This window comes from Morchella importuna, assembly GCF_003444635.1.
Source record: "Morchella importuna strain M04M26 chromosome Unknown Morimp01GS012, whole genome shotgun sequence".
In the NCBI taxonomy this organism is placed as follows: Eukaryota; Fungi; Ascomycota; class Pezizomycetes; order Pezizales; family Morchellaceae; genus Morchella; species Morchella importuna.
This window is the reverse complement of record NW_025763409.1, coordinates 639,583-650,924: the sequence shown is the minus strand read 5'-3', so window position 1 is coordinate 650,924 and position 11,342 is coordinate 639,583. Positions and strand designations below refer to the sequence as shown.

General features: G+C 49.5%; 1 protein-coding gene across 1 annotated transcript; it reads left to right on the top strand.

Annotated features, from left to right (window-relative positions):
• Positions 1 to 10,907: 10,907 nt before the first annotated feature.
• Positions 10,908 to 11,342, top strand: LAJ45_04834 (uncharacterized protein; the record flags this gene model as incomplete). The annotated part of the gene is made up of 1 exon (XM_046114410.1): positions 10,908 to 11,342. One exon carries the CDS (start codon positions 10,908 to 10,910, stop codon positions 11,340 to 11,342), a length of 435 nt encoding a protein of 144 aa, XP_045972436.1.

Below are 11,342 nucleotides of genomic sequence, written 5' to 3'. Positions count from 1 at the left end.
CAGGAAACTTGCGGGATTGACAATAACATGATTCGCGGGGAATTAGGCATAGAAACACCCGTCCAACCACTCGGAGGGACTACCTAGTGTGATCGACACCAGGCGTCTATATCTGTCAGCGGATTTGAGATGAAATCGAACCAGTAGCTGCCACAGCCTACCAGATTAAGCCTAATCACGCGCACAATATGACGAATTGACGTTATTCCTGATCGAGAGCGGGAACTCCCGGCATGCAGGGTCTTGATTGGCACCTGACCCATGCAAGCGTGATTGGCGAAGATCGCTTATCTAATGGCATGTTACACAGTATGGACCAGGCCAACCGTTAGATGCGAAGGGCTAGTTACATGTGCAGGCTCGTCCACAATCACATAGAAGGAGTATATACCCAATGAAAGCTGCGATAAATATCCAATGCTGAGCGCACCATTGATAGACGTACCATTCTCTTTGATGTTCGCCCATATGCCATGTATTAATATGCCGTGTTTGTATGTCTCATCCCCCCAAAACTAAACCCAACCACAGCAACCATCAGAATACCATCAAGCTCGATCTTGAAGCGCGCTATTCCGGCGGACACAAAACATCTCTTCTACCAACTTAACATCCACACAACAGCAAAAGAAATGCCCGAAAAATCATCGAGTGGTCAACAGCGCGTGCAGAACTTCTTCCACAAGATCTCCGGGACCGTCGGCCACAACTACTACGAGCTCGATGACGAACCCCCGAGGGCCGGGCCGACTTCGTCGCAATCAAAAAAGAGCTTGCGGTGTTTACAGAAACCGTCGAGAGTCTCCGAGACTGTTACAGGAACTACGGAACACTGTTCTAGAGGCTTAGGACAATGAGGGATACGAGTGACGGGTTGTGATGCGAGGACGGTCGGGTAACGAAAGGACAAGCATAGAAAGGTATCGGGTAGTGTGGGAGCACGCGATGTTACCACACTAGTGTTATACTATTATGACGGCACGTTTACTATTGGGTGTCTCACCCGGAATAGAATAGGAAGCGGGGCTTACGGCTGTAGGTTGTTCTACTTAGGGAAGTAGGTCTAGGATAATAGTATCGTACAACCCGATGACTGGCAATTGCAAGGTTCATGGTTACGTGTCGGAATTAGAATGGAGGACGGGACTATGCGGGGGCGCTTTTCTATCTGGGTTATCTTCGGGAGCGTTATCTTATTCTATTATCGTTGTATCAGTTAGTATTAGAAAGCGGGCCTTGGCATAGGTTCCAACATGTATAAATAGGGCTTGATTCTGCGAAGACTTGAGGGTATCATCAACCATCAAGTCAAGGGAATCCGGTTTTACAATATCATCAGTTTAAACGCTACAGAATTATCGCTTAGCACTAGCCATTTTCCTTAACACTATATTGTACCTTATCCCTAACTTTTACTCTTTTTACTATATCGCATACACTACCAAAAGTCTCGATAAGACAACTACTCGCTTAAACCAATACTCTGAGTATTTTGCTTAGTGGCGGATAGTCACCGTGCTCTCAGTAGAAGAATAAGCGCTTAGTCTATTAGAAAAGACCAAGGTACTATATGCACCCCCGAGTGGCAACAGTAGCCATCGATAACTACCTTTGCGCTACATCCTTCATCGTTCGAAGAGGAAGCGCCGAACATCTATACTGCGGATATCTTCACTACACAGGTTTTTTCGCAGAAGCAGGAACTACCGCTACTTTCGAGGAACACGACCCCGAAATCCTCAACTACCCAGAACTCTTCCCGATCAAGATCACTCTCTCCCAACGATCTTTCGGACTTGCTCATCCAGCCCCCTGGTTCATTGCCCAACCCTGGTGCAGAAGGCATCCACAGCTCAAACTCGAGCAACTTAGCAATGTCAAGGGCTCATCAGCAACGGTCGGAGGAAGACTACAACATGGAGAGTTCAATCGCCTTGAGAGATCGAGGTATATTAGAAACCCAGGCGAAGAGGCGCCACAGGAAAGAGAGAGATGTGCCGATAGGCTCCCTCTTCGCATCGACGAGGCAGGAAGAATCCTATGGGCAGGCGAGGAGGCGGCAGGTAGACCACCGGGAGTTCTCCCCATACGTCACCCCAATCAGAGAGAGATCCTTTACTCAGAGGCCCTCGGTGCCTCGGGTAATGGACGACGACGAGGATACGAACATGGACGTAGAGGAACGGCGGGTGGAGAACCCTTTCGGCGACCTTATTGGGCAAGAAGTCCAGCGACAAGGGGCCCCCGTGGTACAACAGCTCAGCCGCGGGATCGAAGAACTCAGCATGCACGTGCGGGATATCCCCATACTCAGGGAACTCACCCGGCAGCAGCAGGAGTATACCAACAAGATCGTCGAGGACCTCCACGCCAAGTTCGGTGGGGACAGAGCCGAACGCGACAGTCAGCTCAACCAGGTCATGGCTCAGCTACGAGCGGAATCCACCGCCGCTACCAGCAACCTCGGCCAAGTCCTTGGACAGATCGTGGAAGCTACTAGGGCGCATCAGGAAAGGCAGGAGCGACAGGATCAGCACATAAATGCGCTGACCAACTTCGTTCAACAACTCCCGAAAGATGGCCCTGTGCAGATACCCGCGGAGGTTATGGCTGCCCTCGAGAGGATGGAACGGGACAGACAAGCTGCGATGGAAGACCAGTTCGCAGGTACGAAGAAGAACCTGGAGGAGATCATTGAGCAGATGCGGGTAGCAGCCAACAGAACGGCAGCAGCCCCCGAAGGCTCAGGAGGCGGAGGCGTAGTACCCCCCCAACCCCCTCAGAACCCCCCTAGCAATTCCGGAGAGAGACCGGAAGGATCAGGGAAACAACCCCCCGTACCCCCTCGCTCCGAGGCAAGAAGCCAGCAAAGTGAACAAGGAGGCAGGGGAGGCAATGGCAATAACGGCAACGGCGGAAACCGCGCAAGACCACGAGACCCATCCCCCTCAGACTCATCCAGCTCCTCCGATTCAGAGGACGATCGTCGAGCACGCGAACGAAGACAGAGAAGACGGGAGGAGCGGAGGCGCCGTAATAGGCAACAAGAGGTAGAGCTCATGCACCCCCCTCGCACCACCCTGGGTGATACGCCAAAACAGGCAAAGATCCCCTTCTCCGGGAAAGCCGACGAAGACGTACGACACTGGATCGACCAAATGGAAGTCTTAATTGAACTTCAGAGGAAGGTCAGGTGGGACGACCAGACCAAGATCCTGTGGGCATCCCTGGAACTTACCGGAAGCGCGGCAAAATTCTGGCGAAACTTCGTGGAGCGACTATCGGTTGACCCCAGTATCGGGACATGGGAGAATTTCAAAAACGAATTACGAATTCAATATGGCAATCGGACAAGTCAAGAACAAGCCAAGCAGAAGATGGATAAGCTCCGTCAAACTGGCATGATCGATGACTACATCAATGAAATGCAGAATCTGGAATGGGACGCGAAGGTCGGACCCATCGTAATGAAATCCATGATCCTAACAGGAATAAACTCCTCGCTGGAACAACGCCTCTCGAACGCGATCGAGGAACCAGAAGATTTCGCGGAATGGCTAGCCTGGGTTAGAAAGGTCGGACGTAAGGATCACGAGGTGAAGGCCCGGAAAGAAATCCTACGTGGCAAGGATGTCGTGAAACCTCGCGAGGAGAAGTCGGAACGACGAAAATCGCGCAACCCCGCACCTCGGAAAACTTCCTCCGCAACAGCGCACAACTCCAAGGCCTCGGATGACTTAGGTGTCACCAAGGACGAGAAGGAGAAGTGGCAAAAGGAAGGAAAATGTTTCCGTTGTGGTAGAGATAACCACTTCGCGAAAGATTGCGTGGCGACGAGTAAGGTCAGGTTAACCGACCTGAAGAGGAAACGGTATCCTTCCGGAGGAAAGGACCACGAAAGGGAGGGTCAAAAGAAGCGGAAATTGGGCCCCCAGAATGAGGCTTTTAGGGCAAGGATTACAACTTTGGAGGATCAAAATTGATTGGGTATTTCTATTTTTCGGTGTTTTATACTGCGTTACGGTTTCTTTCTTTTGGTTATTTGGAACAAGGTTTTTTATGTATTACGGTTATTCTTATCGGTTGGCTACGGGATTCTTCTATATTTGTTTTGCTACACGCGCGGAAATTCAATTCTCTTTACACACACTCTGAGGATGGGGTTACACCCCGAAACGCCTGGTGCGTAAGTGTTGTACCATGATCTTCATCAAACACTCGAACTCTCTATATAAACCCCCTCACCCCGCGCTCAACGAAGAAAAAATCATCGAAAACCACACCCAGAATCAATACAAAACCTTTATCAAACCAACATACAAACATGTCTTCCAACACACAAGAAACCCGCCTCGAGATCGAGATCTCTTGGGATCACCCCGCAACTAGTACCAAACGTGTCGCAACAGTCGACGCACTCTTGGACAGTGGCACAGAAGACTGGATCATGTCTTGGGACTGTATCCACCGCGCGAAAATACCCACCCAACCTCGACCGAAGCCTCTCATCATCAGACAGGCCGATGGCACCCCTATGCCCAATTCCGGCACCCACATCACTCAACCCCTGACCCTCCGCATCGGCAACCATCTAGACAGGGCTATCACCTGTGAGGTTGGCTCGTTTGCAGGAGAAGACCTCGTCATACCACATCGATGGCTCAAGGAGCATCAACCAACCATCCATTGGGGACGCAACAGTGTCAGCTTCCATAGCAACAACTGTATAGTCAATGGATGTTTCGTATCAGTCGAGGACATATACGATCAAGACCCAGAAGAGCTGGTCATCAGGCTGTTGAGGGCGTCACCCAAGAAGCAGACGACGATCGAGCAACACCCCTTCTGGGCAAGAGCATCGGTAAACGAGGCTCTCGTTAGTGCTATACCGGTCGAGTTTCAGGAATACGCCGACGTGTTCTCCAAGGAAGGAGCCGCTCGACTACCTGACCACTCTGAATGGGATCATACCATTCCTCTTATGGAGGGAAAGCAGCCTCCGTGGGGACCGATCTATTCGCTCTCCCCACCTGAAGATAAGGCACTCCGGGAGTATTTGGACGAGAACTTGCCCTCCGGCAAAGTCGTCCCCTCCACTAGCCCAGCAGCGGCACCCGTCCTGTTCGTTCCGAAAGCTAATGGTAAGCTTCGGTTATGTGTCGACTTTCGTGGTTTGAATGGAATCACAATCAAGAACCGTTATCCACTGCCACTCATGAACGAGCTGGCCGACGCAACGAAAGGAGCACTCTACTTCACGAAGATAGACCTGAAAAATGGCTATAATCTGATTAGAATTGCTAAGGGCGAAGAATGGAAAACCGCTTTCCGAACGAAATACGGCCTTTTCGAATATAGGGTAATGCCTTTCGGCTTGACCAATGCTCCTGCGTCGTTTCAGGTCATGGTCAATACCATATTCAAGGATCTTCTAGATCAAGGCGTAGTAGTCTACCTGGATGACATCTTAATGTATTCAAAGACTAGAGAAGAGCATACGACTCTTGTACGAGAAGTTTTGGAGCGACTGCGACGACACCATCTATACGGAAACCTCGAGAAAACGGAATGGTATCAACAGGAGGTAGAATTCCTGGGATTTATACTATCAGGAAAAGGGAACCGAGTATCACCAAAGAAAGTCCAGGCGATCGAAGGTTGGCTAGCCCCAACCAAGGTCAAGGAACTTCAATGCTTTCTCGGCTTCGCCAATTTCCTAAGACGGTTCATCCACCGATACTCCGAGGTTTGCAGACCTATGACCGACCTCCTGAAGAAAGGTTCCGTATGGAAATGGGGCAGGGAACAGCAAGATGCGTTCGACGAGCTCAAAAGGAGATTTACGTCTGCTCCAATACTCCGACACTATGACGAACACCGCGAAGCAATCGTGGAAACTGATGCGAGTGACTGGGCTGAGGCCGCAGTACTCTCTCAGGTGTTCGAGGACGGTATTCTACATCCGGTAGCTTACCACTCTCGCAAGTTCAACGAGGCAGAGGTTAACTATGAGATCTACGACAAGGAGATGCTCGCAATAGTTTCTGCCCTCTTGACTTGGAGACATTGGCTGGAAGGGACGGACATCCCTATCCAGATACATTCGGATCACCAAAACCTGCAGTATTTCACAACGACCAAGAAGTTGTCGAGAAGACAAGCCAGATGGGCCGAGAAGATAGCACCTTTTCGCTTCAAGATCCATTACCGACCAGGCGAAAAGAACGGCAAGCCAGATGCACTTACAAGGCGTCCGGAGTTCGCAATGGAAGGGGGAGTAATGCGTGAGCAGCCCGTAAAACAGCTACTCAGCGCAGAACAGTTTGTCAGAAAATCACGGACCAGCGTAGAAACTGGGTCCGAAGTGGTTGGCAACCCCGAAGAGGAATGGAATCAGTTGGATCAGTGGTACGACATACCAAGCGTAGAACTGCCTCAGTCACTACAGGGTTGGTATGAACAGGAAAGACGCTGGGTTCGGAGGACGGTTCCGGATGAACACCTCCCTGACTCAAACCTGGAGATCTTTGGACCACCGGAGGCTGCTATCGTAAAGTTAGAGCCTGCCGCTGAATGGAGTCCCGATTCGAATGACCCCACCCACGATGGTCGATGGGTAGTACCGGGCTACGCGGTCAAGCAGGTCATTGAGGAACATCATGATCGACCCGTAGCGGGGCATCTAGGAAGGGATAAAACCCTCGAGTTGATTGATAGGAACTACTGGTGGCCAGGAATGTCCACGGATGTAGCCAACTTCGTCAAGACTTGCGATGTATGCCAGAGAGCCAAGCAACGTCGGAGACACTTGTCACTCCCTCAACCCCTAGAGTTAGCCACCACACCTTGGACTGATATCTCGATGGATTTCGTAGTAGAAATGCCTAAGGAGAAATCAGGATTCCGCAACGTATTGGTAGTCGTGGACCGTTTTACGAAGATGGCTCACTTCATTCCAATGACGGGAATCAACGCGGAACAAACCGCCAACGCATTCGTCAAAGACATCTGGCGTTTCCACGGACTTCCTAGGAGCATCGTCTCAGACAGAGGAACGCAGTTCGTGTCAGCATTCTGGGCGGCAATTACGGACAGACTGGGGATTCGTAGAAGACTCTCCACCTCATTCCACCCCCAAACCGACGGCCAAACAGAGCGGACCAACCAACACATGGAAGGTTATATTCGGGCATATACGGCAGGAACAGGCAAGAAATGGAAGGACCTGTTACCCATCTGTGAATACGCCTACAACAATGCGAAGCATACGTCGACGGGGCAATCGCCGTTCTACTGCAATTATGGCTTCCACCCTCGAACGGATTGGCCTACGGATGCAGAGATCGAACGATTGGACGCCAACGGGAACAACTACTTGGATGAGATCATCACGGCTCATGAGTTAGCGAGAGACACGCTACAGAAGACCTTCGACAGGATGGCGTCAAAGCCAGGACCGGCAGTACAGCGGTTCACTATCGGTCAGAAAGTCTTGCTGGACACTCGGAACCTAGGAGGATACTCCAAGTGGTCAGACAAGTTCACAGGGCCATTTACAGTTTCAGCAGTGGTGGGCAATCGGGCTTACCGTCTCGAACTTCCGGTAGAATGGAAGGTTCACGACGTCTTTCACGAGATGCTGCTGCGACCCTATCGCGAGGACCCGGATCCCACCAGAAAACAAAATACACGAAAGCGACTGGCAACACCCGAGCCACAGGAGGCATTGGCAGACGAGAATTTCCAGCCAACCTCGAACACACGACCCCATACGCGAAGTCGAGGCCCAGCGATCGATAATGACCGGGCTCATAAGCGACAACGGAACAGGCGGGACTAAGCTCGATACCTTTCCCTACTCTATGACTTTTCCCACAGGGTTTTTATTATAGAAGGGTTTTAACGGTCGAGGGCGACGTCTAGGAAGGGGGAGTAGTGTTACAGGAACTACGGAACACTGTTCTAGAGGCTTAGGACAATGAGGGATACGAGTGACGGGTTGTGATGCGAGGACGGTCGGGTAACGAAAGGACAAGCATAGAAAGGTATCGGGTAGTGTGGGAGCACGCGATGTTACCACACTAGTGTTATACTATTATGACGGCACGTTTACTATTGGGTGTCTCACCCGGAATAGAATAGGAAGCGGGGCTTACGGCTGTAGGTTGTTCTACTTAGGGAAGTAGGTCTAGGATAATAGTATGGTACAACCCGATGACTGGCAATTGCAAGGTTCATGGTTACGTGTCGGAATTAGAATGGAGGACGGGACTATGCGGGGGCGCTTTTCTATCTGGGTTATCTTCGGGAGCGTTATCTTATTCTATTATCGTTGTATCAGTTAGTATTAGAAAGCGGGCCTTGGCATAGGTTCCAACATGTATAAATAGGGCTTGATTCTGCGAAGACTTGAGGGTATCATCAACCATCAAGTCAAGGGAATCCGGTTTTACAATATCATCAGTTTAAACGCTACAGAATTATCGCTTAGCACTAGCCATTTTCCTTAACAGAGACAGCGTCATCCATCCAGTAGTCGATGAATACAGCAAGTGCAAAAGTGCTCACACGTATAAGTGGCGGAATGAGTCAGTAGCTAAGGGGAAAAACAGCGAAGAGAAGATTGCAAGGCTGATGGCTGCTGGTACCGTGCGCCCGCAGCTGAGGGAGCAGGTCGGAGTTCAGAAAGAGCAGTTTGCGGAGGTGAGTCGTTGGGTTAAGGATGATTATGAATGGTGGCTGGCCACCTCGAATAAACCACCGAGCCCGAGGAGGGCGAGATAAAAGCCTAATATAAGTCAGTAAAATAAGTAATTTGATACTGCGTCTGTCGCGCAGGTTGTACGTGATATAAGAGCGGGGAGGATTGGATCAATGCTGCTGTAGGAATACTGAGAACGGCAGGTATGGACTTGTCGGTTCTTGTAATCAGTCTAGTGGGAAATGCGAGGGCCTAGTTTAGCCCGGTTAACCTCCTTTACTGGAAGAAGGTCATCTCAGACTATATGCTAGTGAGAGTTTATTAGACTTAGTAAAGACAGAATAGAAAGTATTTTATTAGTGATGAGTTGTGAGTGTTTATTCTTGCCTTAGACCTACAAAGCTGAGGATCAAGCTTATATATAAGCTGCTATCAAAACACCTAGTACTTATGTTGGATGCGATTTTCGTTTATCTAATTTTATCATACAATCAAAATATATGTCATAACCTTTATGTCACTAACCCAGCTATAGCACCAACATAATAGTTAATTACCGAGTTGGTCCTGACGTAGTAATAATAGAAGGGCTTCAATTGCAACGATCGATTCACTTAAAGTATTTTACAACCTAGGAGAATTGGGATCATAGAAAGCTAAACATACATGTACAGCCACTCAGCAATAGTATCCGCAATTTCGGTTTATATGAAGGAATATCTCACTCCGAAATCGGAATCACGAACATTTTTGAAGAGTGGCTGTACTTGCAGCCTGTAATGTACTTAATTATATGTATGTGAGCTGTTAGCAACTTACATTATCTGATAACACTGGAAAGTTTATTTTGAGTGCGTTTGATCCGCGGCCGGTACATACTTGTATCCATGCACGTCCGAACGCGGCATACATACCGGCCTACTCTAGCGCTGGATCCCTCATCCCACTGGCGGCACTACCGCTAGCGCTAGTACTAGCGCCGCCCAGGTTTTAAACCAGCATGGAAAATCGCAAGTGTACTGCTGCCATGTGGCTTCGGAGGAATCGTGAAAGCGAGTCGTCCATTCAGCTGATCAGGCCTCTCATTCTTTGTCAGCTTCTACGGCCGGTTAACCATACGGACTAGCACCAGCCATGCCAAGCAGTCAACCCTACGGTACAATTCTTTTGGTGTAGAGGGGTCATTTCATCCTCGTAGAAGGGATGATAATCGGACCGTTGGGGTAATGTCGTACTCTCTTGCTATTTTGCGGTAGTTTACCGGATATGTGAGGTGTAGGGCGTGTCTTTTCGCTCTTTGGTGGTAGTTTAACGGAAATATAGGATGTAGAGGGTGTTCTAGCTCTTTCCCTACTAGGGGGTAAATAAGGTTCAGCCTGCTGTTTTGGGACTTAACTAATTTTCTTGTCAAAGTGTCCGGATGGCCTTGAGTGGGTTATCGAGGGGACAGGGTGAACTACCCTTTCCCTGCCACTACCCTACATGATATACTGATAGAACACAGAGCTGGTGCTGGTATCGTCCCCCATGGCCTAGATGGTACAGCTTCTATTGCACATCCACAATGATCAAGGTGACCCAACATAAGCCTTCCGAGGACCCTCCTAACCCTTGCACCGAAATTTAGGCAATGGCCTCGGAGCGTTTAGTCAAACAAAAAAAAAAAAAAAAAAAAGAAAAGGCCTCGGAGCGTACTATTCCGCCAGCCATTATCGAGTGATAGTTTATGGGCGAGTGATATATTATGACCAACTGCACAGTACATCTCAGACCGATGTGTAATTGATTTCTTGCACCGATTGTCAAATACACCTCAAGATACATTTTTGGAAGTTTATTAGCGTCTGGTGTGCTCCTCGTTCGATATATGGACTAAAATCCTACGTTGGTTCGTGAAGGCAGATGGGTTACAGGACTACATGTAGTCATAGATATATTGATCGATCCCAGGAGACTCGATTATAGACGATAAATCAAATCTAATACCATATCCTTTGTGGGCATTCCCTTGCATAGAATATTTCTATGCAATGATAAAATAATACCGCACAGCATACCCTCCAATTCAATGGTTCTACCCCGCTCAAAACCGGGCTTTAAATGCAGCTTTCAAGAGCCCTGCTTGATCCATTATACGTAAACCACGCCCATACTCACTACCCTACTACACACCACAAGTACAAATCTAAATACAAGCCAAACCGCAATGCCCCGTCGACCCTCGCCCATCCGCAGGCGCGTCCAGACCTTCATCAAGCGCCTGTCCGGCGGCAGCTTCCACGCCTCCGACAACGGCGTTGACGAAGAAGAAAACCCCTTCGCTGATCCCGTCAACCCCTTTACTGACCCCCCTACCATCACCGAGCTCGTCGAAGCTGAGCTTGTGGTTTTTACGCATATTGTCACGGACCTCTACAACCGGCCTCACCACACTACGGTGCCCGACCTTACCGCAGAGCTGGATCTACGCTTAGACCTGTTGAAGAGGGGTGGGAAGAGCAAGGATAGAATTGCGAAGATGCTGAGGAAGGAGATGGTTGGCAGCGGGCTGAGGGCGAGGATTGATGTACAGAGACATAGGTTTAAGGATGCAAATGACCACGATTTGGTGTTGAGGTTGGAGACTGTGGGTTTTCTCTGA